Source organism: Brienomyrus brachyistius, chromosome 17 (assembly GCF_023856365.1).
Source record: "Brienomyrus brachyistius isolate T26 chromosome 17, BBRACH_0.4, whole genome shotgun sequence".
NCBI lineage: Eukaryota > Metazoa > Chordata > Actinopteri > Osteoglossiformes > Mormyridae > Brienomyrus > Brienomyrus brachyistius.
Window position 1 is genome coordinate 9,714,735 of NC_064549.1, and position 25,726 is coordinate 9,740,460.

At 45.1% G+C, this 25,726-nt stretch overlaps 1 protein-coding gene across 1 annotated transcript in view; it reads right to left on the bottom strand.

Annotated features, from left to right (window-relative positions):
* Positions 1–1,155: 1,155 nt before the first annotated feature.
* The window catches only part of prkd2 (protein kinase D2), a 38,442-nt gene continuing 13,871 nt past the window's right edge, over positions 1,156–25,726 (bottom strand). The window contains exons 2-18 of the mRNA XM_048980656.1: positions 16,089–16,227; positions 14,003–14,134; positions 12,895–13,064; positions 12,326–12,509; positions 11,878–11,949; positions 11,518–11,692; positions 10,670–10,787; positions 10,124–10,201; positions 8,362–8,698; positions 7,978–8,030; positions 7,632–7,704; positions 7,440–7,546; positions 5,373–5,534; positions 5,126–5,224; positions 4,643–4,910; positions 3,824–3,909; positions 1,156–3,150 (exon numbers count right to left, since the gene is read on the bottom strand). Of these exons, the coding sequence (XP_048836613.1) occupies positions 2,932–3,150; positions 3,824–3,909; positions 4,643–4,910; positions 5,126–5,224; positions 5,373–5,534; positions 7,440–7,546; positions 7,632–7,704; positions 7,978–8,030; positions 8,362–8,698; positions 10,124–10,201; positions 10,670–10,787; positions 11,518–11,692; positions 11,878–11,949; positions 12,326–12,509; positions 12,895–13,064; positions 14,003–14,134; positions 16,089–16,227 (2,472 nt within the window). The 3' untranslated portion in view covers positions 1,156–2,931. The remainder of the gene's footprint in view (positions 3,151–3,823; positions 3,910–4,642; positions 4,911–5,125; positions 5,225–5,372; positions 5,535–7,439; positions 7,547–7,631; positions 7,705–7,977; positions 8,031–8,361; positions 8,699–10,123; positions 10,202–10,669; positions 10,788–11,517; positions 11,693–11,877; positions 11,950–12,325; positions 12,510–12,894; positions 13,065–14,002; positions 14,135–16,088; positions 16,228–25,726) is intronic.

The following is a 25,726-nucleotide window of genomic DNA, read 5'->3' on the forward strand; positions in this document are numbered from 1 at the left end:
GCACAAGGCAGGGAACAACCTAGGATGGGGGGCCAGCCCATCGCAGGGCACACTCACACACCAGTCACTCTCATATGCACACCTACGGGCAATTTAGCAACTCCAATTAGCCTCAGCATGTCTTTGGACTGTGGGGGGAAACCGGAGTACCCGGAGGAAACCCCACGAGGACATGGGGAGAACATGCAAACTCCGCACACATGTGACCCAGGCGGAGACTCGAACCTGGGTCCCAGAGGTGTGAGGCAACAGTGCTAACCACTGCACCACCATGCCCCCCCCCCTTTCATTCTTACCTGTTTCGTACATAGCGTTCAATATGTACACCTGGTTCCAGCCAGTTCCATATTCATGCAAAGTACTGAAAAGAAAAACTTTCTTTATGACTGATGACTTCAGCCACTTTACAGATTTATGGAATTCCAACAGAAATAGAACCTCTTCTTAATTAAATACATAATAAACGCTGATGTAAAAATCACCTCTGCTCATACCAAGTTAGGTATAATAAATCAGTACACATTATCTCATCTGCTTGCAAAAAGCAGCGAAAATTAGCCACACTGTTAATGGTTCACTGATATACCGAGACACACGGCCTTACAAGTTAGTTAGTGCGCACGCTGCTGAGAGCCCGTGACACCGCCTTCAAATCAGGTGACCAGGCTGCCCTGAGAACCGTGAGGTCCAACCTGTCCAGGGCCATCAGAGAGGCGAAGCGTGCCCACGCCCAGAAACTACACAGCCACTTCAAAGATACTGGTGATGTTCGGCGCATGTGGCAGGGCATCCAGGCCATCGCCAACTACAGGGCATCTCCACCTGCCTGTGACGGTGAGGCCTCCCTTCCAGACGCGCTGAATAGCTTCTACGCACGGTTTGAAGCCCAAAACAGCATGGCAGTGAGGAAGTCCATCCCACCTCCCAACGACCAGGTGCTGTCTGACCGTGGCAGATGTGAGGAAAACTCTGCTTAGAGTCAACCCACGGAAAGCCGCTGGACCAGACAACATCCCTGGTTGTGTGCTCAGAGGATGTGCAGAACATTACACCTCATTTTCTTTGTATGTATAATTGCACCATATCTGCTGTTAAGGTATAGATATTGAAATATGCACACATGTATACATTTTTTACAAAGAATACAGAATGGTGTAATGGAAACAGGCATTGAGCTGGTTTTTATTGATTCTGTATATGTCTGCATGTGTGCACATTGGGGGGGGGGGGGAGATTGGAGGGAACAGACTGCTCAGATAAACAAACTCCTCTCTACATGCCTCCCCCTGTGAGGTAATCAACACCAAGGGGGTATTACGCAAATTCAACTTTTCAATTCATACATCATTTTTGCGGTTCAGACTGAGGAACTGGAGTTGGCTGAGCGAAATGACATGGGCTTGTGAAGGATTGTGTGCCAACGAGCCTCTTTCACTGACGGAAATGTGTTACTAAATTACATAAGTATATACATGTATTTTTTCTAAAGGGATATCTGAAAACTAGTATCCATACTCATATTTAATTATAAATTCGTTGCAATATATTTATATTGGTTTTGTAAACCAGGTTGGCAATCATACACAGGGAGATATTTTTAGGTTATGTTATTGTTGTATTTGTGCTTGTTGGAATGTTCCACACAGGCATAAGCACATACACTACAACCAGCGCTAGAACATTTAAATGTTTACTATATAAAAACTAACTAATGGTTAGTTACTGTGTAACCTACTGTAGTTCACAAGAGAAATTAAATTGTTGACAGATTAATCATTTTTTTTAAAAAAAGTCTACTTCATACAGACCCCAAAATAGTCCCTCAACCGAATGTTTGTGTCCATGAAATTCTCATTTCGTTAAATGACGGCATATCGCCCTCTGCTGTACTAAATGACTACTGCAGCCCTTTTTCCAAAATCCAGGCGAAAAACTGCCCATGTCTCATTTAAAGAAGTGTCGTGACTCAACAGAAGAATATCTCTGCTCCTGTCAGCACGGGATACCTTGCTTTTCTACAGCCCAACATGATTTAAAGTAAATAACTGCTAGAGTATTGTTTTTTTCTTTGGTAAAAAAAATAATCGATATAGTCAGACAAGCCACGAGATTGCAGCAATGTTTGTAAGAATGACAGGGGTAAAAATAATGAGTATGATCTGAGATTAATCTAGTGATGTGTTTATACAAGAAGAAGTAGACAGTGCAGCTTGCGAGCAAATTATTCAAATGGCTAAGCACAGGTGGCCTGAGACCTCGCCAGAGAGTGTTTGCTCTTACAAACAGTGATGATCCACCTCGGACGGGCAAATGCTATGAAAGAGTTAGGATGTGACACAATCACAGTCCCAGTTCATCCTCAATTCGTCACCCTGTTGAAATATTTCACAGACGAATATCATTAGGCGCCTACTCTCTTTTATATAAGCCCACTTTAAAATCGTTCGGCTACTTATAAAAGGAACATCCTTCCGTTGTTGGTTTCATCTATCGGAAATCATTGATCAACACGATTCTCTGTATAGGAGACAAGTTTGGGCATAAATTTTAAATGACCCTTTTCATTCCTTCAGAAAAGAAAAATTGGCAAATACTGCCAGTCACTGAATTGCTATAGATGTGACGTTCACACTCTGATGGAGGCGCCGGTCAGACCCAGGATGCCTTACACTTCAGTACACTTTAGGAACCAAGTCACATGACATGCTAGAGGGGCGGAGTGTGGGCTGCTTATGGGTGAAGGACACTGGTGGTTCCTCTGCTCTTGGCCTATAGGCTAAGGCTGGTCCGTATGGGTGGAGGAGGAGGACAAAGATAGGGGCGATTCAGGGCTGGGGGTAGAGAAGGGTGGGTAAAATGTTGGGGTAGATGGGCTGTAGCTCCAAAAATAGGCCCAAGTCTTTCAATGGCCAATGGTGATGGAGCCCCAGTTCATAGAATGCTGACTCTCTCAGTCAGGCCTTGCATCTCAGGGTCGTCGTGGGCTTCCTCCTCATCGAATACGGCCGGCGGGGCCACTAGGTGGGCGGGGTAGGGCAGCATGTGCTGCTGGGCGTACTGCTGCCAGCGATTGTCGTCGCTCTCGTGGGTGATGTAGCGCTCGGCCAGCTTGGTCTCCAGCTCCCGCAGGTCCAGCCACGTCTGGTAGTCCTGGGAGATGGACGGCGGGTGGGGTGGGGGCAGGAGGGCAGATGTGATGTTAGTGGAGGAAATGAAGTAGATAGTAAAACGAGGCTGGATAGAAGGAAAGAAGCAGGTAGGAATACAATAAAGTACCAACGGGTCCAGCCATTAACAGCCTCTTAATTAGAGCAGGAAAATCCCTAATAATAATAATCCTTTGTTTGCTATTGGCATGAGTACATTAGAATTCTACTCTTAGCCTACCCCATCTTGTGCTGCATAGGGGTCACAGCACAGGGTCAGCCAATTGGGGGTACCCCTGGAGCTGAGCTTTAAGGGCCTTGGCTAAGGGTCCACAGACACATGGCTATTCTGCCAAAGCCGGGCTCAAACTGCCAGTCTTCTGATCACTGGCACGGAGATTTATCCCGCTGAGCTAAATCACTAAGTAATTTTGCTAAGTAACTGTGGGAATGGTATATACAGGGGAATCATCAGGATAAGACATCCAGGGCTTAGTCCAGAAGCCTAATCTGTCCTAGGGTCATCCTATTGAATTCACTCTCTCTGAAGTTACGATGATCGTAGCACTACAAAGGCTTGTGGAAATATAACCCTGCACTAGCCCTGCTGGGGAGTATGGACTGCTGAATCTGAAAGCATGCGGGGCCCGTTTGGACCCCGGCTCTTGGGTATATACCTGCAGATAACTGTGGCTGAGGCTCTTATCCACACTGTAGCGCTTCCTCATCTTCACCTGCAGCAGGTTGTTGATCAGGTCAATGGCTGCAGAGGAAGCAGAAGTACGGAGGCAGGGAAGATTAGAGGCACCAGCTTCAGGCGACCTTCAGTTTCATAGATGTCAGACCAGATGCAAGGTATTCATTGGTACATGGCTTATTAGTATTATGCTAGGATTACATTCCTCTGACCTGACAAGTGGGGACTGCGCTCTCTGCTGATAATTTTGAAATATCGCTACAAATATCCAGAAGAATGATGTCTTTCAAGGTTTATTTTGGTAATTAAGTGTCATGAAGATTGTTTATGCTTCCATGGGAAATCAGAGGGTGAACATTTTTTGCTGAACCGCTGAACAATTATTGCATTTCGATGGAGAATTTCAGTTGATCTTGGACCCCCAGAGGTTTTTTTTTCTCCCCACTTGGGAGCTTTTCATTCCTCTCCTCCATTGTCATGTGCCTTTCTTTCTTTCATTTCTTTGTCTTTCCTTTTCCTTTGTTTTGAATAGTTATCCCTTAATGATATTGTAATATATCACAACACAATCATGTAAAACACCTTGGGATGAGACTGTTGTGAAAGGCGCTACATAAAAAAGAATTGAATTGAACTGAACTGAACTGAACTGAACTGAACTGAACTGAATTGAATTGAATTGAATTGAATTGAATTGAATTTCCATGGGTGAATGTGTTTGTGAGCGTGACTGTCTGCATGCTTTTGTAAATAGTGTGTCTGGCAGTGCTAACATGCTTGTATATCCAGAGGTACGTACCTTCAGGTGAGATATGCTTCCAGGGGTTGGGAGGGTACATGAAAGCAGCGTTGTGGATCTGGTCATTGATGTCCTCATCCTCATTGAAGGGGAACGTGCCACTGAGGCTGACGTACATGATGACACCCACTGACCACATGTCCAGGGAGCGGTTGTATCCCTGGTTGAGCAGCACTTCGGGGGCTAAGTAAGCAGGCGTCCCCACCACTGAGCGTCGAAACGACTTCTCGCCAATGATCCGGGCAAAACCAAAGTCACAAAGCTTCACCTGGAGGGCGACATGGGTTCGAATCGACGAGGACCATTGAGACATCATACCATAACCCCGTACAACTCAATTTGGACATACGTACACAAACGCATCATTGCATAATCATACGTCATTGACCTTGCTACCCTTTTGGCTGTAAGTCTACATCTTCATCCACTTCAGAATGTAGCACAGTACTGTGCGTGGGGTGGGGGGGGGCTTATCAGACCTACCTGAGGGAAGGGATCAGCTGATGCCAGAAGCACATTCTCAGGTTTCAGGTCGCAGTGCACAATGTTCTTAAAGTGCAGGTGCCTCAGAGCAGCCAGGATCTGAGGAGATGGAGCAGATCCTTAATACTACAGCAAGCCAAACCTGGGAGAACTCAAGTGTGAGGATGCAGGGAACCAGGCCCAATTTCACATATTAGGACGCTCCCTCAACTACAGGCAGACCTTGTGAATGGAGAGGAGCACCAACCTGTGTGATGAGGAATTTTGTGAGCCTTTCAGGCAACCGGCCTTTCTCGCTGGACAAGATCATCTCCAGCATGTCACCGTGCAGCTTCTCCATGACCACAAACACTTTCTCTGGGGTCTCGAACATGCACTCCAGGTTGACGATGCCCAGGTGACGCAGACTCTGTCAGAGATGGCAAGGTGATGAAGGTGGGGGGCACGGGGGAGCATTAAGGCTGTGCACATATTGTGGAAGAGGTCGTGTCTGGAATTACTAAGCGGCACAGAAGAAGGTCGACACCAGTTTCGTGTGTTTTTACTAGCGATGAACAAAATGACGCTTCATGTCCATTTGCTGTATTTTTTGACCCCCACTAGAAGGCACTCTCAGTTAAAAAAAAAGAAGAAAAAAGGGCACAAAGCATGCCCCAAAAGCAAGAGCACCATCTAGTGGGGGCAGAAAATATAGCAAATGGTTCACGGAGAGCCTTTTGTCCATCACTAGTTTTTTGCCATTGACTTCCAAGATAATGAGTAAGGCAGTTATAACAAGCTAGACTAAGACTAGGACTGCATGACATTGGAACAAAAATTTATGGTGAATGAAAGCGATATTTGAAGTTTTTGTAATTAATATTGTAATATTTATAAAACAAAAATATGAGATAAAATTTCCCTGAAATAAACCATAACCAAATTTAACTTATCTACCGATAGAGTGTGTCAAATAAGTAGGGTGTTGCTGCAAACTGTCAACAGACCAAGCCGTGCCAGCAAATCGCTTGCTCAATATTGACTCTATGGAATACAAAATATTTCCATACAGTGAAAAGCAAATGTCTTTCTGTGACCAGTTCTTGTTGGCTTTTGTCCTCCTCCCTTATTTTTCTAATATCTTACAAATGCACCATGGTGTATGAGTGAGTCTGGCAGCAAGGGCACGATTATGATCGGCTTGAAGGGCCCATGCAAACAGACGGCCAGGAAAGTTTAAAATTGCAAGGTTTGCTTAGTTTTGTTCCCTATGACAGAGTAAAAATGTTTTAGCATAACTTATTGTCTTGACCTAGCTATCGTGGTCCTTTCGTCATGAAAATCACATGTGCATAATACGTAATGTCAGTATTAATATTGCACATATTCCTGCTCTGTCAACCAGTGACATTGATTGTTCACTGTGTATGCAGAGTCTGCACGTCACTCACTAGCAACAAACTCTCTGTATCCAAAAATCATAAAATCGGAGTAAAATTTATATTATATCATGATGTTTGGTTTACTTTACCTTTATTGACATTGCACATCCTGTGATGTGATTATTGCACATTATTGCGTATCTTGTCCTCAGCCAATACCCTTTCAGACTGACCGCACCCTTCTCTCACATTGGCCACACCCAGAGGCGGGTTTATCGTTTCTTGGGCCCGAATCAAAAAGTCACTCCATCCCCCCTCCCCTCCCAGGTGTTTGCTCCCAGACTGCCCACACACTACTGCCAGACCACACACATGCTGTTCCCAGACTACCCACACACTACTGCCAGACCACACACATGCTGTTCCCAGACTGCCCACACACTGCTCCCAGACCACACACATGCTGCTCCCAGACTGCCCACACGCTGCTGCCAGACCACACACATGCTGCTTCCAGACTGCCCACACACTACTGCCAGACCACACACATGCTGTTCCCAGACTGCCCACACACTACTGCCAGACCACACACATGCTGTTCCCAGACTGCCCACACACTGCTCCCAGACCACACACATGCTGCTCCCAGACTGCCCACACGCTGCTGCCAGACCACACACATGCTGCTCCCAGACTGCCCACACGCTGCTGCCAGACCACACACATGCTGCTTCCAGACTGCCCATACACTGCTGCCAGACCACACACATGCTGCTCCTAGACTGCCCATACACTGCTCCCAGACCACACACATGCTGCTCCCAGACTGCCCATACACTGCTCCCAGACCTCCTACACACTGCTCCCACATGTTGCTCCCAAACCACCTATTCGCTGCTCCCATACCACCCACATGCTGCTCCAAGACTGTTCTGACTTGTTCTGCTCAGTACCTGCAGGATGGCGACCTCATTCCTCAGCTGGCTCTCCTGCTTGGTGGGGAAGCGCAGCTTGTCTATGACCTTGACAGCCACATCCCGGCCTGTCTTCCTGTGCTTTCCTGCAACATGTCCAAAGAGTTAGAGGACACAAGGCATGTAATCCACCATGAATCGTGGCTTGTTCTCTGTGGACAGAAGACTCACCTCCATACACTACTCCAAACTGCCCAGAACCAAGTACCTCATCAGCAAAGATTTGATACACCATGCCAATATCCTTTAAAATAGATCACTGCCATTAGTCCATCATTAATGAATTAATATTGTTGCAATTCACATAAATTAGTCAAGTAATTAAGTATTCAGATTCTTTCATTTAAATTAAATGTTTAAAGGCATATAGTCATTGAGTGTAAAATTATTCTGGGATACCACTGGATAAGAATTTTTTGTACAAATCAGCTGCAACATCTGGCAACCCCATCAGTACCCTATATCATTAGCAGCAAGGCAGAATATGCAGCTTTGAGTCCAGGGGAACTTCACTCACCACATTTTCTTGGATCTGACTGTTGGAGACGGATATGCTGACGGACGCCTGCCCTGCAATCACAGCAAAGGACCGTGGGAATTCGGACGTGTCACAGAGAGCCTGGCTACCGGTTTGTTTGCTATGTTCTTTGGAGCACTTAAGAGTAGCATGTGGCTGAGAATGTTAGAGGAGAGCGAGGTTCTGAGCCAATAATAGAGACCTGAGAAGACAACACAGCTAGACCAAAAAAGCCGCCACAATTTTATCTTCGAAAAGGGGGGGGGGGGGGGGGGGTCGCTCCATCTTGCACATAGACAAATATTTCGAATTACTTGTAAAGAAATTTCAGTGAATTATAAGTAAACGTCTATTTTAAACCCACTTGAAATATAGGCCACTTACTACGGGGGGCGTGTCCCTGGGCATTGGGCGCATCCTGGAAGATGACAGGCATGAGAGCCTGGCGAATAGCACTCTCCCACGCCTTGGCCACCTCCCTCCCCACCCCGCTGTTTGGCACAACACTGCTGGGGGATGGAGAGGAGGCCGGGACATTGGGGGAGCTGGGGGAGAACGGGTGGTTGGCAGGAACTGGCGAGGGACAGGGGTTGGGTTCCTCCCCCATGAAGTAGATCATAGTGCCAGTGACGATCTCAAAGCAGTGGGGGCTCATGCCTGGGGGAATGAGAGTGAAATCTCCCGCAGGACGCACCTCCAGGATCTCAGAAAGAGGGATTTCCTGAGAAGGGACACAGGATGCAGACGTTACCATCTCATGCAGACCTTTACCTGTACATACACTGTGGAAACTTTATTGAAGTTACTCCAGTTACCTATTTAATCGTCCAGTGTATGATATTTGTAAACATACTTTGATTGTTTATAAGTATTACCACCAATATCATGCAGTATTTTTAAGGCATAATGGAAAAAAATAATATGTTTTTCCACAGCTTTGCCAACTAGTGAACAGTACTGTGCAAAAGTCTTAGGCAGTCAAAGGAAATGCTTTCTCCTCCAGCTCAGTTAATTGACTAATTTGATTTGGCAAATAACTCAAAGGGGTGTTGATTCAGTCATACAAGGTGGGATAGTGGTCGAATCAAAAACATACATGGATTGGATTGGGCGGCTGCCACAAATACTGGGGTGACTTTAGGAGAGGTTTTGAAATAGCTAAGCTGACACACTTTGGCAGAGGTAATATCAGTTTTACACCAATATGAAGATCTTTTGAACATCGTTTTCATAGATTGCTTACCTTTTGCATAGTACTCTATACAGAATCTATAACCTTAACATATGAGCAGACTTCTCACACTAGAAACGGCATCTTTCAGTTTCAGTGCAGTCGGGCTGTAATGGTTTGGTTTGCGGGCTCCTATGTCCTATTTACACAGTTAAGAGACTAGTTCTAATCCTGTACTGTGGTCATTCAACAAACGTATTCAGAATTCTTTTTTCAAGTCAAAGTTTTACCAAATGATGGTAAATGATGGTATATTTTATCCCCTTTACAGCTAGGACATGCCATGTGACAAGTATTAGCCATTTTGAGCTGATTATGTACTTTGTGCAAGTGGAAAAACATCATAAGCCAATCTGGCCTGTCGTGTCAAAATGTTGTACAGATAGCAAAGTGGCTGGAAAAATATCGATCGATACTTTATTAATCTATGCGAGGAAATTGTCTGTCCTACTCCTCCCTCAACTTGCTCTTTGTAGAGTAAGCTGTCTGCGAAGGGCAGCCACCCGCAGCGGCGCCCAGGGAGCTGGGGGGGTTAAGGGCCTCGCTCAAGGACCCACAGATGTGCTGAGGCTGGGTTTGAACCGGCAACCTTCAGATTACAGGCACACAGGCGTAGCCCACTGCACCACACACTGCCACCTATGATACTAAAATGACTAAGAACGCAAATGAAAGACAGAGCTTGTCCTTCTATAAAAGTAAATAGGCAGGCCTATTTAAATATACACCATGTGAAATGAATTATGATTTAATATTGAGGATTTACTTCTATATTCCTGAGTGATTTCCTATAAAGACATAGTAGCCCAAAAGAAGAAATAATTTTGTCATATTGACAGTCTATTGAAAAATCCACTCTTTGAACTAGGCCCTGGATATGTAGACGTGCTGTTTGGTCAGGTAGACACAACCTACCTTGTAGTATTTGTTGGTGGTGTCATTCTGGAAGAGGATGACGCACTTACAGTCCAGGCGCCAGTAGTGTCGCTTCCTCTGTTTGGGTTGGGTAGGGGAAGAGAGGTCAAGGGTCAGAGGTCAGGATGGGGCTCATTCCAGGTTCAGAAAGGCCGGCGTCCCAGAAGAAGCGAGAAGGGGAAGGGAATACAGCAATAGCTGGGAGGAGGAAATAACGGAGAGCAAGGAGAGAGAAAGAAGGAGGCGTGGAGAGTTAGAAAGACCATCTGAAGAGCCGTGAAGTAAAGGGTCATTTACCTGAATTTCACATGACACAACATCCTCTCATAACCACAGGAAAGGTGTTCCCTCAAAAGTAATGTTTTCCTTGTAAGATTAATAGAATTAGATGGGAATCTTACTTCACCGACGTGTTTACAGGAGTAAGTGGAAACACAGGGACAGCCTAGGCAATAAGCCGGGCACAAGGTAGATGGAGGACAGCTGGAGTGGAAGATGAAGCAGGGCATGGAGGCTCAGCGGCGCTACAGGAAGAAGCAGCAGTACCAGCGTGTCTTTGTTGCTGTAATGCACCATCCATCCCTCCTTGATGGCGGTACTGGAGCGGCGGGTCGTCTGCCGTACGGACTGGACCACCCTCATGAGGGGAATGTATCCCATCGTGCTGGACAAAATGACGTCAGGGTCAGCACAAATATACAATATTCCCCGAACCAAAGCTACCATATCCAAGCTCACATACTCATAGGCGCCCCCTAGTGGACACTGAAAGTCTTCCCTTTTCTACCCTCTTGTGATCATTTTTTAATTAAGTAGATGAGTCTGCAAATTATTCCCCCGGGATGTTGGTGCCAAGTGATGCGCCATGACTCTGCTGGATAAGCAGATGCGTAAGACGGAACTGAACCAAAACTGAGCCCAAATAAAAAATACATTTTTCTCAGTAATATTAATAATACTGCTACTCCAGTAGAAATTTAATTGGGAACAAGTAGAATGTATAAATTGGTATAAACTGAGAGGCAAATCAAAATCATGTTTTATGAAGTCATTAAGTGTTGATAACAGTACAAGATGAACTTTAGAGAGCATATATGTGGTTCGCCCTTAATACATGGCGCTTGCTGTATTCACTTGATATTTATGACACCTGACTTCAGATTCCTCACTACAACTGATAATTTGAGCAATTGTTTCTAACCAAAATGAGTAGCTATAACGAAGACCAAATTAACTGAATATAAAATTCTAACCTTTGCTAGAAAAGTTTAACTGTAGTTTCATCTGGGGTCACAGCTAGTTATACCATTCAGTTTGGTAAATGGCTACATTCATCTTACATTTAACTTTAAGAGGAGAAAGAGAAAATCAACGAGAGTGAGGGCAGTGCACACCTCTGATCTTCGTTGGTTTCTCCCTGACTGTTGTCTTGGAAGGTGTTTGGAGAGAACGAGCCCGGAATGCTGCAGGCGTCGTCTGGCTCGTCTATTAAGGAGGACTTCTCAGGGTCACCAAACTCACTGCTATACTCCATGGGGACCTCCTGGTCCACGTTGGGACTCAGCATGTCTGGGGGAGGGCAGGGGGAGACAGTCACACTGGCCCCGACATGCATAGACACACAGGCAAACCAAACAGTTGACATCATCTCACTTGCCCAAAGGATTATAAGACTCCCCATCAAGTTGTAAGCATCGATCTGCATTTTATCTCATTCACATATACACAGATATATGCTGTACTGCCCCCCCTACCTCCAATGGTCTCTCCCAGGCAATCATTGGGCACCTTATATGCACAGCGCTTGTGACAGTTGAACTTGCAGTCTGCCCAGAAGACACAGGGACAAAATCATTCCTCACAGTCAAATTCATTAAAAAATGTACTTTAGAGATGCGAGATAAACAGGATTTGGTCAACGTTGGATTAAAAGTGCGCAGATCAAATACACATTTAATTGCTTTTAGTTCTGGCTGTACTTCCATAAAGTATAAATGAGAGAAAACTGTTGTTCTCGACAGCAGCGTGTAACTAGTCTCTTCGGCACTTGGATTTTCCACCTGGCTTAGAGCGTTGTTTGCTGAAAGTGCCCTATTTAATACAGTGTCGGCGGCATTGCCAGAGGTGAGCGAGCTCTTCCCCATTTCTCCGCCTCCTTTCCACCTCTTTCACTGTAACGGCAGTGCCCCCTGCTGGGCTTACCCTTGCACTGCAGACCCTGGCGGAACAGGCCCCTGAGCAGGCGCTTGCAGTGCTGGCAGACGGTGGGCCGTGTGTAGGAGTGGATGGCGAATGTGTGCGGCACCTTCACTTTGCTCATCAGTATCTTGTCCAGTTCGACCGGACGCCCCGTGTAAAGGCGGCGTGCCTCGCTGGGGGTCCGGAGCTGCATCGTCAGCAAGAAGGGAAAGGAAGTGAGGTCACAGATCTTACAGAGGACTTAAGCTAGCTGAGTATGATAACATCAAAGGGTATGGCTATAATATGATCAAACTGGAAGGGTATGACCAGGGCTCAGTCCTGGACTTTGGGGTCCCCACTGCCCCCTGGTAAATTTTTCCGGGGATAAAATAACAATAGGTATGGCTACAGTATGATAATAATAAAGGGTATGGCCAGAAATTGATAATAGCAAAAGGTATGCCTAGAGTAAACAGGTTTCAGAGACTTCCCAGCTGTCAGAAATTCCAAAATAGTGCCGTCATCGACCGGCATGGAAGGTAGGTCACATGATCGGTGAAATCCGGCCGGACCAGGGTGCGCGAGCTCACCAGCCGTATGTCTTCGGCTGACGTGCTGCTGCTGCTGATGGACTCGCTGGTGGAGAGCCGTAGCGACTGGCTGCTGGTCAAGGAAGTGGTGGAGAGCCGCCGCTTCCGCGCTCCGCTGCAGTTGTTGGGGATGCTGAAGGCACAGCGCTTGTGGTAGTTCAGGCCACAGCCTGTAGAGGGACCGACCACAAGGGAGACGCTTGAGATCTGAATTAATTGTTGAAGAAGCAGGCCGACCTGGTGTTTAGGGAGGTCATATCATATCGTTTACCATTTCATCTCTTTTGTCACTTTGCTGCACTATCAATACTGTCTCAGATATTTATACTTTAAAGAAACCCTCTAAGAACATTGCTGTGAGACCATTTTCACCGGGTCAGGGAGTGTGTGGGTAAAACGAATGCTGTGAAAATCTTTTTCTAATGTCAGAATTTCTGTGTGTTTTTTTGCACTATGTCACCCTTACTGCACATTAAAGGTACTACTACTTTGAGAGCTACATTTAGTTTAGATTAGATAGAATTTAATTTAGATAAAAGATTTTTAAAATCGAGGAGAAAACTTGGATCCTGAGGCTAAACCAGAGGAGTCTGACCATAGAGTGAAGGAAAACCAACCAATGAGAGCTCAGCATATGTGGGGCCTCCTTCAGGACAGCTGGGAGACCGTCCCAGGAGGCCACCTCATGGAAATGGTGTAGAGGAGACAGTAGGGTCACCCAGTCCCTGGACCATTTGGGTTAAGGGCCTTTCTCAAGGGCCCAATGGTGGGATCATTCTGTGGACTCATAGATTTGAACTAACAACCTTCTGAGTCCCATTCCACAGAGTTGACCCCCCACCCCAACAAATTAATTTATTTTGTTTAATAATTTTTTTTAGTCAGTACATAATTCCAGATATGTTATTTTATATTTTTGATGTCTTTATAATTATTGTAAAATATCAAGAGTAGCACAAATAGACCGTTCTATGGGTAGGTGTGTCCAAACTTTTGACTGACACTCCATATAAAAATGGACCATTTCAGTACAGAACAGGAGGAGCAGAAAAACAAAGAATGACAAGTAGAGTTGAGGAGAGGCGAGGGATTTTCCAGGGCATTTTACCGTCACATTTCAGGCCCTGCCGCACCAGGCCGAACAGCATCTCGCCGCAGTGGTCGCAGAAGGCCGGGGCACGGTAGGAGTGTACGTTGAGGGCGTGCGGTCGGATCTGGAAGTCCTCGAACGTGGCGGAGGCTGCAGCCAACAGGGAGGAAGACGAACGGGTCGATCAGGTGTGTGACGATCGATATGGCCGGCAGGAGAGAGATATGTAATGTTTAGTTCAAAATTCACGCTGCATGGTTTTCATCTCGGCTGTGAGTCCGCGTCTTGTGCACATCACCCATGCTAAGATGATTTGCAAACGCAAATTAGCTTCCTCGCCATTACCTCAACAAGTCAGGGACAAAAAAGAAGAGGCACTGCTTGGATCCTAGTGTTTTGCGTGTGAGTGTCTGCAAAGCAACCACAGCCAGATCCAAGGACAGCTGAGGACAGGTTAGCAATGCAGTGGGTTGGCATCAAGACTCACTTATGGAGTCTTTGACCTCTGGCTCCACAATACCTCCACTCCTTCCTGTGCCTATGATTCCTGTATGTCGTCCATACAGATCCCATCATTTCTGATTTTGTCCTCCAAGAAAACTGAGGTCTGGGGCTACGTCTAGAATAAATACTTCTTTACGTTGACCTTATTTAACTGAGCGCTGCACTGTGGTTTAGTGGTTCGCTGTGCATCTGCACTAGTTTGGCAAAATAACGGAGAGGAGAGAGAAGAAAACATTCATATGATATCTGTACGTCACAATGAGCAGCTGAGAGACATAAGTAAGACAATGAGAGACATGAAGGGACCCTGACCAATCCAGGAAGGTGTTCCACAAAGCAAGATTTCTAAGTTAGCTGAGTTAACTTAAGCCTAGGTTATCCCAGCTAACTGAGGTATCTTGCTCTCTGTAAGATAACGAGAGGCAAAGGAGGCTATGGCTCAATGCAAAGATCATGCTTGGGATCTTGGCAAGAGCGATCTTGCTAACTTGCCTCCCAAGAACAAACTCGGGAAGCAATGAACCATGGGATTGTAACTGATGCACTGTTGGTATTTAGAACTGGCCAAGAACGACATCCAGGGATTTTCACCATCCTCTGTACCTTCTTAATATTGAAACTGGCCTTCAGCAATGGAAGATGACATCAAATGGGTATATGCAAGAACACAAGAATGGTCAAGTGTGCATAATGCTAAACACCCTAAGAGAAAGCATGCAGCACAGCCACTGTAACTAGTCAGAACATGATCATGCTCAAACAAAGGTTTCATCCGTTGGCCTTAGGGGAGTATTTGGGTCGTCAAGTACACCTTACATCAGAATATTTTTACCTCAATCACCTATTCTAAAACAATATAAGTTTATAACCTATATTTCCTTCTTAATTTATTAAAGAAGCCCCAGAAGTACTATGTGTGTTTAGGTGGCAGGGAGGTCAGGGCTGATTAGTTACTAACAATGTGAGACCAAACCTACAACCTTGAGGAAGGGGAAGTAACAGGATAAAACAGCCCTACTCATAGAGCCACCCAGTACGAAGAATTCATGATGGTCCTGATAAATATGGGTGTGAGTTTTCAGTGTCTCCGGCACATTTACATTCCCATATGCAGGTAACTGGTTTGCGAATGACATGTTTTGTGTAAAATGCAACGCTAAACATTTGTCTTTTTTTTTTAAAGATACTCCCTCCTCCAAGAAAAAAGAAACTTGAGGTGTTACCGGCTGTCGCTCTTGTAGCAATTGGTTAAAAAGAATGCATAAAATATGCTATAGTCACTGCTACAAAACAAAGTCTCAATGTCTTTGTGCGACACACCCTGTACTGAATTAGCAGGTACAGAAATGATTGATGGACTGAATTATCTGTGTGTATGTAGAATGATTTGAGACTCGTTATATTGTTGTTTTTTAGTCGTGTCACGTCAGACTGACGTTGAAAAATGACTGCCGGTCGCAAAGACGTTAGGTTACGTCAGGATTGAGTCTATACTATTAGAAAGCCATTAGGACTGTAATGTGCTGTAGTGCAACACCAATCGCATACACAACTGAAGATGCAAGTGGAGCGTAGGAGGTGGATAAGGATAGACACCCACCGGACAGCACCACCTCGATCAGGTCACCCTCCTGGATGTCGCCCGTACTCTTGACCAGCTGAAGTATGTTGTTGGTGCCTGTGTCATGCTTGAAGAGGAGAATCTTGTCGTAGATTCCATAGAATCCACATTCTGGGAACTGCCGGGCAGAAAGAAGGGAAAACCATCATAACCCATCCAAAGACAGGCAGAAATCCACATTCTCACAAAGTCCATCAGCCACCCACCCGCACACAGTCATCAAGGCTTAACAGCAGTTCTTGGCATTAAAACAAGGCATTTCTTTGCATTGAAGGTCAGCATTTACACTTAGATTTTGCATCATGGAGCAAATAGCTGCAGTCTGTTATGAGACAGGGCAACGTTTTCAGTTCAATAATGGGTGTTTATGCACTTTTTCTTTTCTTTTTTTTCTTTTATGATTCTGGGTGTACAATACATTTTACCATTTTCTGCTGCGCCTCACTTGAGAAACACAGCTGGTAGAGAGGGGCGATTATCGTATAGAATGTATGGATAAATTCAGGACAAAATTCATTTGTCTTTGCAGAGACCCTGTTACTTTTCGTGAAGTTCAATTCCCTGACAGCAATACAAAGGTGTCTGGTGCTCTTGACTTAAATACACTGGTAGGCTTTTCGCTGAAGTGGTTCGGATTAAGTATCTTAAAGGGGAGTACTGCAGGGCCTCCTCCTGGGACCCAAATCATTTTCCCGCTGCCCCATTTCTGTAAGAAACAATAACTAAATGCTTTTCTACAGGCTGGATTGAAAGAGAAAGCGATTCTGCACGTTCAGTAGCACCAGCTTCAGTGGCATGTCGCTCATTATCCTCATTATTTAAACTAATCGACAGACAGGAAATGAAGAGAAAGATCTAATATACAGTAAGACGCACTAGATGACACTGGCCATAAGTTGCATGCTGCCCTACCGGACCTGGCCTAGTCCGATATTCAGATCTAATGAACAAGAGTTTAGCATCATGTGACAGTGTACTGTTACATACTGCAGCGCGCTGAACCTGATATGTCTCTCAGCAGAGGTCACAGGCAGCATGTTATGATAATGTCACTCAAAAGCATATAGACTTCCCTCACTGGGAGGAGGCCTTCAATACTTAATGCTGTGCATTTAATGACTGCCTCCCTGCTCACTGAGGAAGAAAGGGTGTGGGACTGCTGCTTTCTCGGCCAACAATGGGTTTTTCCCCTTGAGAGATTTGGTGGTGGGGGGGGGGGGGGTCAGATGAGTGTTAACCAGCTAAGCATCCATTATATGAGACACTAAGCTTTATGGTTACAATCCACTAATAGCGAGGCAGGTAATATGAGTAAATAATCAGTTTGCCCGGGCATGGAGTTTAATGTCGCCTACCAAACACTTATTTCTGATACTGATTTTTATGTGCGGATATTGAGACTGAACCTGGTTTGTGCTTGGGAATTAGTTGGCGTGAAACCGAGCAGGAGAAGTTCCCAGTTGTTGGCCCGATTCTATGGAATGAAGGGATCCTGACCAATCCAGGAAGGTGTTCCACAAACAAGATTTCTCAGTTAGCTGGGTTAACTGGGTTAGGTTACATCTTGCTCTGTGGAAAGCCCTCCAAGTATATTATTCTAGGGAGTGCTCCACAAAGCAACATTTTTCCATTAGCTGGGTTAACTTAAGCTAGAAGTCATGATTGTCCAATAGGAGATTAAGTAATGATTGTTGCACGGATAATTCCTATTGGACAATCGTGATTTCTATCTTAAGTTAACCTAGCTACCTGAGAAATTCTGCTTCATGGAACGCCACCTAAAATTGGGTTTTTGTGGTTTTTTCTCTTAAACTAGGTCACATGGTCGTCAGTTTTTTAATAGAGCTGAAGATTCCTTCAGGGGTAAAAGACATAATGTACATTTCGTCATTTATCAGACGAAGCAGCTCACAGTGGAGGGAAAAGTTACAAATTATGCATGCTCCCCAGGATTTGAACCCATGACCTTTGCATTGTCAGCACAATGTTCTACCTTCAGCTTCTGGGAATACAATTACAAGGGTCCACATTGCTTATGGTTGTTGGCAGCTCTGCTAATTCTGCTGTTGTCCAATTCACTCGCTATCCTTGCGACTTTCATGGCAGTAAGGGGAAGCTCCTATTGTAACTCAGTTGCTGTCCAGCTTTACATTTCATCTCACACTTTATGATGTCTGACTCCTGATTTTTGGTGGGTCCGCAGAATAAACAGACCATTGCTCCAACGAACCTCTATTGCGTCTAAGCAACTAGTAGCTAAGCTGCTTGAATAAATGTCAGAAACGCATACACTTGGCCAAATGATTCTTAACCGATTCTTTATATTTTAAATTGATTCTTTGTAAGATCTGCATTTTGTGTTGTCCTTAAGTTAGTGATGCAAAATTACATAACCATTCAGACAAAGTAGCTAAACGATTAAATTGCTACAATCAACTTAACAGAAAATTATAAATTGCATACACTTGTTAATAATAACAATTTGAACAGCTTTCTCCAATTTTCAATATAGTACATTTCTATGAAAAATGAACAGCTTTGTTAAATAATTAATTCACGGTGCTTCTGGTTGGAATTTCATTAACTTGGGTTACATGGTTGTTGAACACGCCAGCTGGCGTCAGCCGTTACTCTTCTAGAAAATACTACAGGGATGAAGTAACTGAAAGTGGTTTAGCTAAGACTGAGTGTTTCGCATCCAAGTCTAAATCAGTCAAATCGGCTTCACTCGACAGCTGTTACGTGAGCGATTTATAAACCGTTTTAGTTCCTTTTATTCTCTTCCCCACTTATTCACACAAAGAAACCAGCAGTGCCGACTTCTTCCCTTTTAGCCGGACTGAATTCCATCCTGCAGTGGATGATTCTGAGATAATTTTTATCTTAATCAGAAAATGCATAAAGGAAACTGTTTTTTTTTTTTCATACTGTGATTAGGTAACTGGAACTGTGCCCGTTCTAAAAAAAATGAAATGGACAGAGATTTCAGATGCAAATTGCATTGAACGGCGAGATGGACGCTCTGAAATTTCTCATAGCTGGTTGCACATCTTCTCAAAACTAAATATCTTCTCAATCGAGATGAGATTATTTTCCGTGACATTTTATATTACGTAACAAGAAATCAAAAGAAACATTGGAGGCTGATCGCTGGGACTCAGATGGCATAGTACCTACTGGCCACCTGCCACACGGCAAGAAACAAAATAGCAATTGTCATTTTACTATTTATCAGGCATTCTTACCGACCTGGGCTATGTCACCTGAGTGATGTTTCAAGCCATGGTTGAACCAAACCCCTACGATTTTCAATGCCCCGTTCATTCCCCTTGAGTTACTCATCAGGCGTCTGGATTATGTCAGAAGCTGAAGAACCCTTAAATAGGTGATCGAACCACTAGCCATTGCCACGAACCCTAGTGATGAACTGCATCAGCGTTCCTGGATGCACCAATCATAGCGCGGTTTGTCGGCAGATAATGAAGCGTTGTTATGATGGTGGTGATCCTGGCTGAGTGATGCACCCCCTCCAGTCAGTTTTACTACTCTGATGACCCAGAAGCATCCAGAGTATCATGCGGAATCAGGTATTGTAACCCTCCCTGGACTTTGCGGTCAGCAGTCTCATTCTTAGTCAACATATACTGCATATCTGTCATTCCCTTGCAGGTAAAGGCTACCCAGCCAGTTCTTCTAGTTCATGAGAAGCGATGCATCAGTAATAGCAGTCTAACAGATTAAACGTTGAGTTGGGTGCAGCGTGTGATCAGACTTACACGAAAAAAGCATGCTCCTTTGCACCAGGGGGGAAAAAATGGAAAGATGGTAGATGCTCAGTCACGCTCAAGAGCAGACAATCTGTGTACATGCATCTGTGTACATCACCTGCAGGCTGTGTTTATCAGAGCGAATCAGAGGCCAAAAGCAAAAAAAAGACGACATAAAACACCGAAATACCTCAGCTGAGATACTAGCGACAGTCTGCACTATTCACCGCAGGCTGATTACCAACAGAACAACAGCCTCAATGGCGGCAAAGCACCTTTTCCCCAGCCTGTGCTAAATGTTAATATTTTGTTGCAACAGTGACACTGCGTGAAGTGAAAAGACAGCAGCATTAGCTCCCAGAAAGTTCTTTCAGCTTGGAAGCTTTAAATCGCTGAATATGAAGGGAATCGACATGTCGTGGTGCTGTGAGAATGTCAAAAACAAACAAACAAAAAAAGAACACATGGCAAGGGGGTTGTGCTCTTTGCGGAGGCTCAGGAAGGAGAGGCTCAGGAAGGAGAGGCTCAGGAAGGGAGAGGCTCAGCTTCCATGCAAGGGCCAGAGGATCAGAGCTGCGTGGAGCATGAATGATTTACACACGCGGGGCACTCTGCCCTGCATTCGGCCCGGTCCAAGCTGGACAAAGGGGGATTATTCTCCCTCCCCGAGGACCGGCCAGGTCCTGCTCCACCCTCGCTGCTGCCTCACGGGTTGGTTATTTGGTCAGAATGCTGGTCACAGTCCAATGCTAGGGGGTGGGGGGGAGAGGTAGCAGATCCTAAATATAAAACATCACTGGCACACCTGCACACATACACAGGCACACACACAAACACGCTTAAGGCCCGATCCAGCCACGAACAGACACAATTAGCCGATCACAGAGTGTCTGGAAAAGCAGCAACAAAAAGAATCGGCTATCAGGGTACACACACACACACACACACACACACATGCACACTTAGGCCCGGATATGCAGGAACAGTAGGCTGAAATGCAATCCTGTTGTCTGTTCACACACAAGGACGCCACACTCGGCTGCTTTGGCAGGGAAGTAGCCGGTACCTTAGCCTGCCTTTTGTCTGCGCGTTTGCCACAGCGGTCTAGCCTGAGGTATCACCTGACCGAACCTCCGTGTGAAGCAGCCTAGCCTGCATGCACCCTCAGCTAAGCCACTAAGACGTCGAACTAAGCTCACATGCCCTAATTACAGGGAAATGACACCATAAGCACCAAAGCCTCGTTTTTTTATTTCTGTTACTGTTGTTTTTTCACCATCCCTTCTCAGCAGTAAAGTATCCTGCTGTTTCAATCATCCACGAAGTAGAAATACAGGAAAATGTGGATTTGAGTGGGGGGGGGGGGGGGCATGTGGTTTTTATTGTCCTTTTTTGGAAGTTAAATACTTACTCACTCCCTTTTTGGGATTATTTGGCCCAGTTCACCAAGCATACAAGAGCCACCAATCTCCAGCCCAGACACATATTGTGTAGTAGTGGTTCCGAACCTAATTTCTACCGCGGCAAACTTTTCCTAAGGTAATTATCCCAGGGTGCACCATCGATTAACACACACTACTAACTGGCTCTTACCAATAACACACACCATATTGCTCTTAAACAAGTTGGTTCAGGAGAGTACATTTTCAACTTGGCACAATCTCAACAGGAGCTCGCTGTTATTAGACGGGCATTACTTTCATCTATGGGGCGTCCGCATGCATGTCGTAATCCGCGCAAACCCTAGATGGACATGGGGTTCTCAACACTGGAGTCAGCACAGAATGGAAATCGCCACGGAAACAGGCTTTTATGGAAAGCAAACAAATCACCAGATCTTTGCATGGATCACTGGGAAGGGGTGTTGAGGGAGGCAGCGTGATGTCATCGCTGAACGCAGCCTGAATTTCCAGTCAGTTGTATTCAAACACCGTCAGCTGATACAGGATTTTGTGCGCTTCCATATCTCCGGAATGGCATAAATACGTATGTGCGTACACACGGCAGGAATCGAGATCACAAGTAACCAGAGAGTGGTCTTGTTTTAGTCACAAGCTCTGGGGAATCTTGGACTACTATGTTTACAGAAGTGATTGTGAATGAGGAAGCGTCCACTTTCAAGATAAGATCGCAGAAGTCACACCCAAGCATTTGTCATGCAAAGCTTTATGCGGAGCTTACATTTCCCATAGTTCCATTGAACCTGCATTGAACATCCTCTACCAATGTATCCAGCTAAAGCCATTGGTGTGATTTGCATTTTTCACGATAAACTTGCAACGGCCAGTGAACGTTGTTACTAACCATGGGAGTTTGAGCGACGTCTCACATTACATTTTCATTTCTATAAAAGACTTCAAAGCATGTCCTCTGCTCTGTAAAGATAAAAATTTACATTCGGTGGCTGACTATTTCTGGATTTAAAAAAACGTTGCGCTATAATTATGGTGTTATTTCATTGCTTCTCATTTTACCACAGGTGTCAAAACTGAAGCAGTGATGTAGAAGGATGGGATCAGTGCGCTGCGGTAACTATGGAAACACTGACCCTCAGAGATGATCTAACAGATGCAACTTGATGAAAGCCAGAGGATCCCAAGAGAAGCTGCGGGGAGATTCTGAGAGTAGCAGAGAGTGTCTATCCCAGACACCGAGTCAGTGCTCGCTTGGCTCCTGGGCTTCATCACGGCTCCTCTGAGAAGAGGCTACTTGATGGCCTGTTGATGGCTTTCCTGAGCTGACAAGCCCCTCAGCCTGTTTCCTCTCATCCCAATGTGTGATGGCAGCACTCCATAAACAACACGGGCCAACAAAATGTCCATCTGATACCTGGCTTTTGAGCTGTGCTGTAACAGAACCTGCCTGTGCTGCCCTTCAAAGCCAGCCAGCTTGTTAGCGTCCAAAACCGGCGTGACGTGTGAGATGTGGGCACCGCTGTCTGTCGATAGTACGATTCATACCGGCAGACGTGTGATTTAGCAGCGGCCTCCAGAGAGACAACAACAGCCAGTTATTTGCTGCCGTTTATCTCCTGGCCACATCTTAAGAATGATCCCTACTTTGGTAGATGAACACAAAACTCTGTAGAGATTCACTGAGTTCATGGGAAGGGGGTTTCTGAAGTGGTTACCAAGGAGATCTTGGCAGGAAGTGAAAGCACTTGATTTTGCGGGGTTCGATCAGGGAGGCTGCAAAGACGTCAGAACTTTACCTTCATTAACACATATCTGCATGGAGCAGATTGTGGCCGATTTCAGACCCTATTATGTGTTGCACCCCCTCCCCCCCCCCCCCCAAAAGAAAAGGCCTTTCCCTAGAGCTGTTACTAATAGCTTGGTGACACCCCAATGACGACAAAGAAGATGGTAGGAATGCGGGATATCTTCAACTGATTCTGCCCTAAAGCATTTCTGGTGCATCGCAACCAAAAGAGGTGTAGGAGAAGGACAGTCTCACTGACATCGACGAAAGTAAACAGGAAGATGCTCAAGCCATCACTTCATAGAAAAGCCGTAAGGTTTAATTCCGTTGGCATGATCCAATCACTTAAGTAATGTACTCCAGTGATGTAGGGCTGGCTTGAATACGAATGATGAGCTGGACTCCTAAACTGTATAAATCTTGGGAGTGTCCCTCACCATACTGGAACTGCAAGGTAGAGTATAAGCAGCTCATTTGTCATCATAGTCCACTGTCAGCTGCGTGTTTTGGTTCCGGACTGGTTGTTCCCATACCCCGACATCCAACAGGATCCTTCTATACTTGGTCACAGTGCTATTGTAAGCTAGCCGGCACAGCAAAAATCACATAGCACTTCTGCAATCATTATGAATACGCTTTCATTCAGCGAAGTGCTTCCAATTAATGGCACCGTGAGATTGTCATGGTGGGGGATGACAGGGCAGAACCTGATAAAATGGGGGTTTGGGCAAAAAAAAAAAAAAAAAAACAGGGATTGGCCAGCAATGTGAAAAGAAAAATACAACACAGTAGAACACATTAAAAACACAAGGGACAAAACAAGAGAAAACATGGGGCGTGTAAAGCCGAGACAAAAGACATCATAGTAGGAATTCTGTTGCTACAGGTTTGGACTTCACTCCAGGTTAATAATTGTGTTAAAAAGATGTCTTAGCTATGAATGAGTTACAGAATGTAAGGATGTAAAGCTGGAGTCCTTTTTAGCTAACCGTAATACAGCTAAGCTCTGCAAAGGCCTGTTTCTGTAGTGATAAAAACAGCATGTCAACAAGAATATTCCAGCAAGCAGGAAGCCTCCTGATTAGGTCCTGGAATTGGGAGGATAGTTAGGTGAGGGCCTTGGGGCCTGTGGGCTAACGGGAAGCGTTACGTCAGAGAGAAGCAGCAGGACGCGGAGGCACACATTGGCCGCAGAAGCGCAGTCACACCGAAGGCCCGCAGAGGCCCGCAGCACCAGCCGCGTGTGGGGCTCCTGCTCGCCTTCCTGTTTGCATCGCTGTGGGTGCATCAAAAGCTGAAATTCACAGGAGGGTTGTGTTTGGCGGATGTTCCCTTTACTGGCTGCTTTTTTCTCATTGTCTCTGTTTTCACAAAGGGGAAGTGAGAGCTTGTGTCTCAAGCCAAATTAGAGTATGTTCAACTACAGTTTGGGGCATATTACACAGGACACTCCAGTCTTAATTCTGTAATATTCATTTGATACTCAGCTACACTTTTAATCGTGATAAATGTGACACTTTTCAGGCATTCTGTGGCAGTACATCTCCCAAGATTTGACCTAAAATTCTATAACTAATGATGAAAAGTGTGTCGGTGTGAAGATTAATTTGACATCATTATGACATCATAATGGTCAAATTGATGTCGGAGAAGAAGAGCATGATGGGAAACTAGACAAACAAAACCTTATCTTGAGGCTCCTAGCAAAAGCATCATGTGCTCTGCAGCATCTTGCATAGCAACAGCACTGACACACAAGTATGTGGAGCTCGTTCACGCACAAACAGCTAACCAGCGTGCAGTGTACACGCCCCATCAAACACGACCTGACTCATAATAGCACTGAAGAGCCCCAAAAAGCAGAACCATTTACAGATAAAATCTTAGACATAAAAACATTAGCTTAACATTAACTAATATTAGCTTATGCTGTCATTTACTAACTGCTAGGTATTAATAGGCTAAATACTATAGTAACACTTTACTGGAGAAGGCACAAGTAACTTAGCAACTCACTTACTACTGAAGTACAAAACATGAACATATACACTCAGAAAAAAGGGTAACAATTTGTACCTTTGTTTGTCACTGGGGCTGTACCCTCAAGGGTCTGCCAGTTGTACCATGAGCTGTAGGTAATTGCACCTTTTAAGGTACAGAAATGGACTTTGATGAACATCTTTGTACCATTGGGGGTATATTAATGTTGCTTGTACCTTAGGGAGTCCATTTCTGTGCCTTAAAAGGTACAGAATTGTAAGGTTCCAGCCCAGTGACAAAGGTACAAACTGGTACCCTTTTTCTGAGTGTAGTAACTGCATGAAATACACAAACCATTATGACTGATTAACGAAGAGACGAACATGGAATCAATACTTAGCTAACAGTTTTTGGTTAATTAATTCAATTCCCTTCCGGGCTGTCAGAATGCCAAACTGCGGAGACCATGGAAAGCTTTAAGTGATCAGAGTGCTATTCCCGTTCTGCTCTTTTAACAGCAAGATTCCACACGTTGCTTAGAAAACTCCACAACAAACTGGACTGTCTAGTGAAGCAGCACAAAGAGAACACACCTATTCTCTGCATTCCAGCTTAATCTTGTCTAACCCTGGGTCAGAACACACTGACACCCAGGCCACACTGGATGAA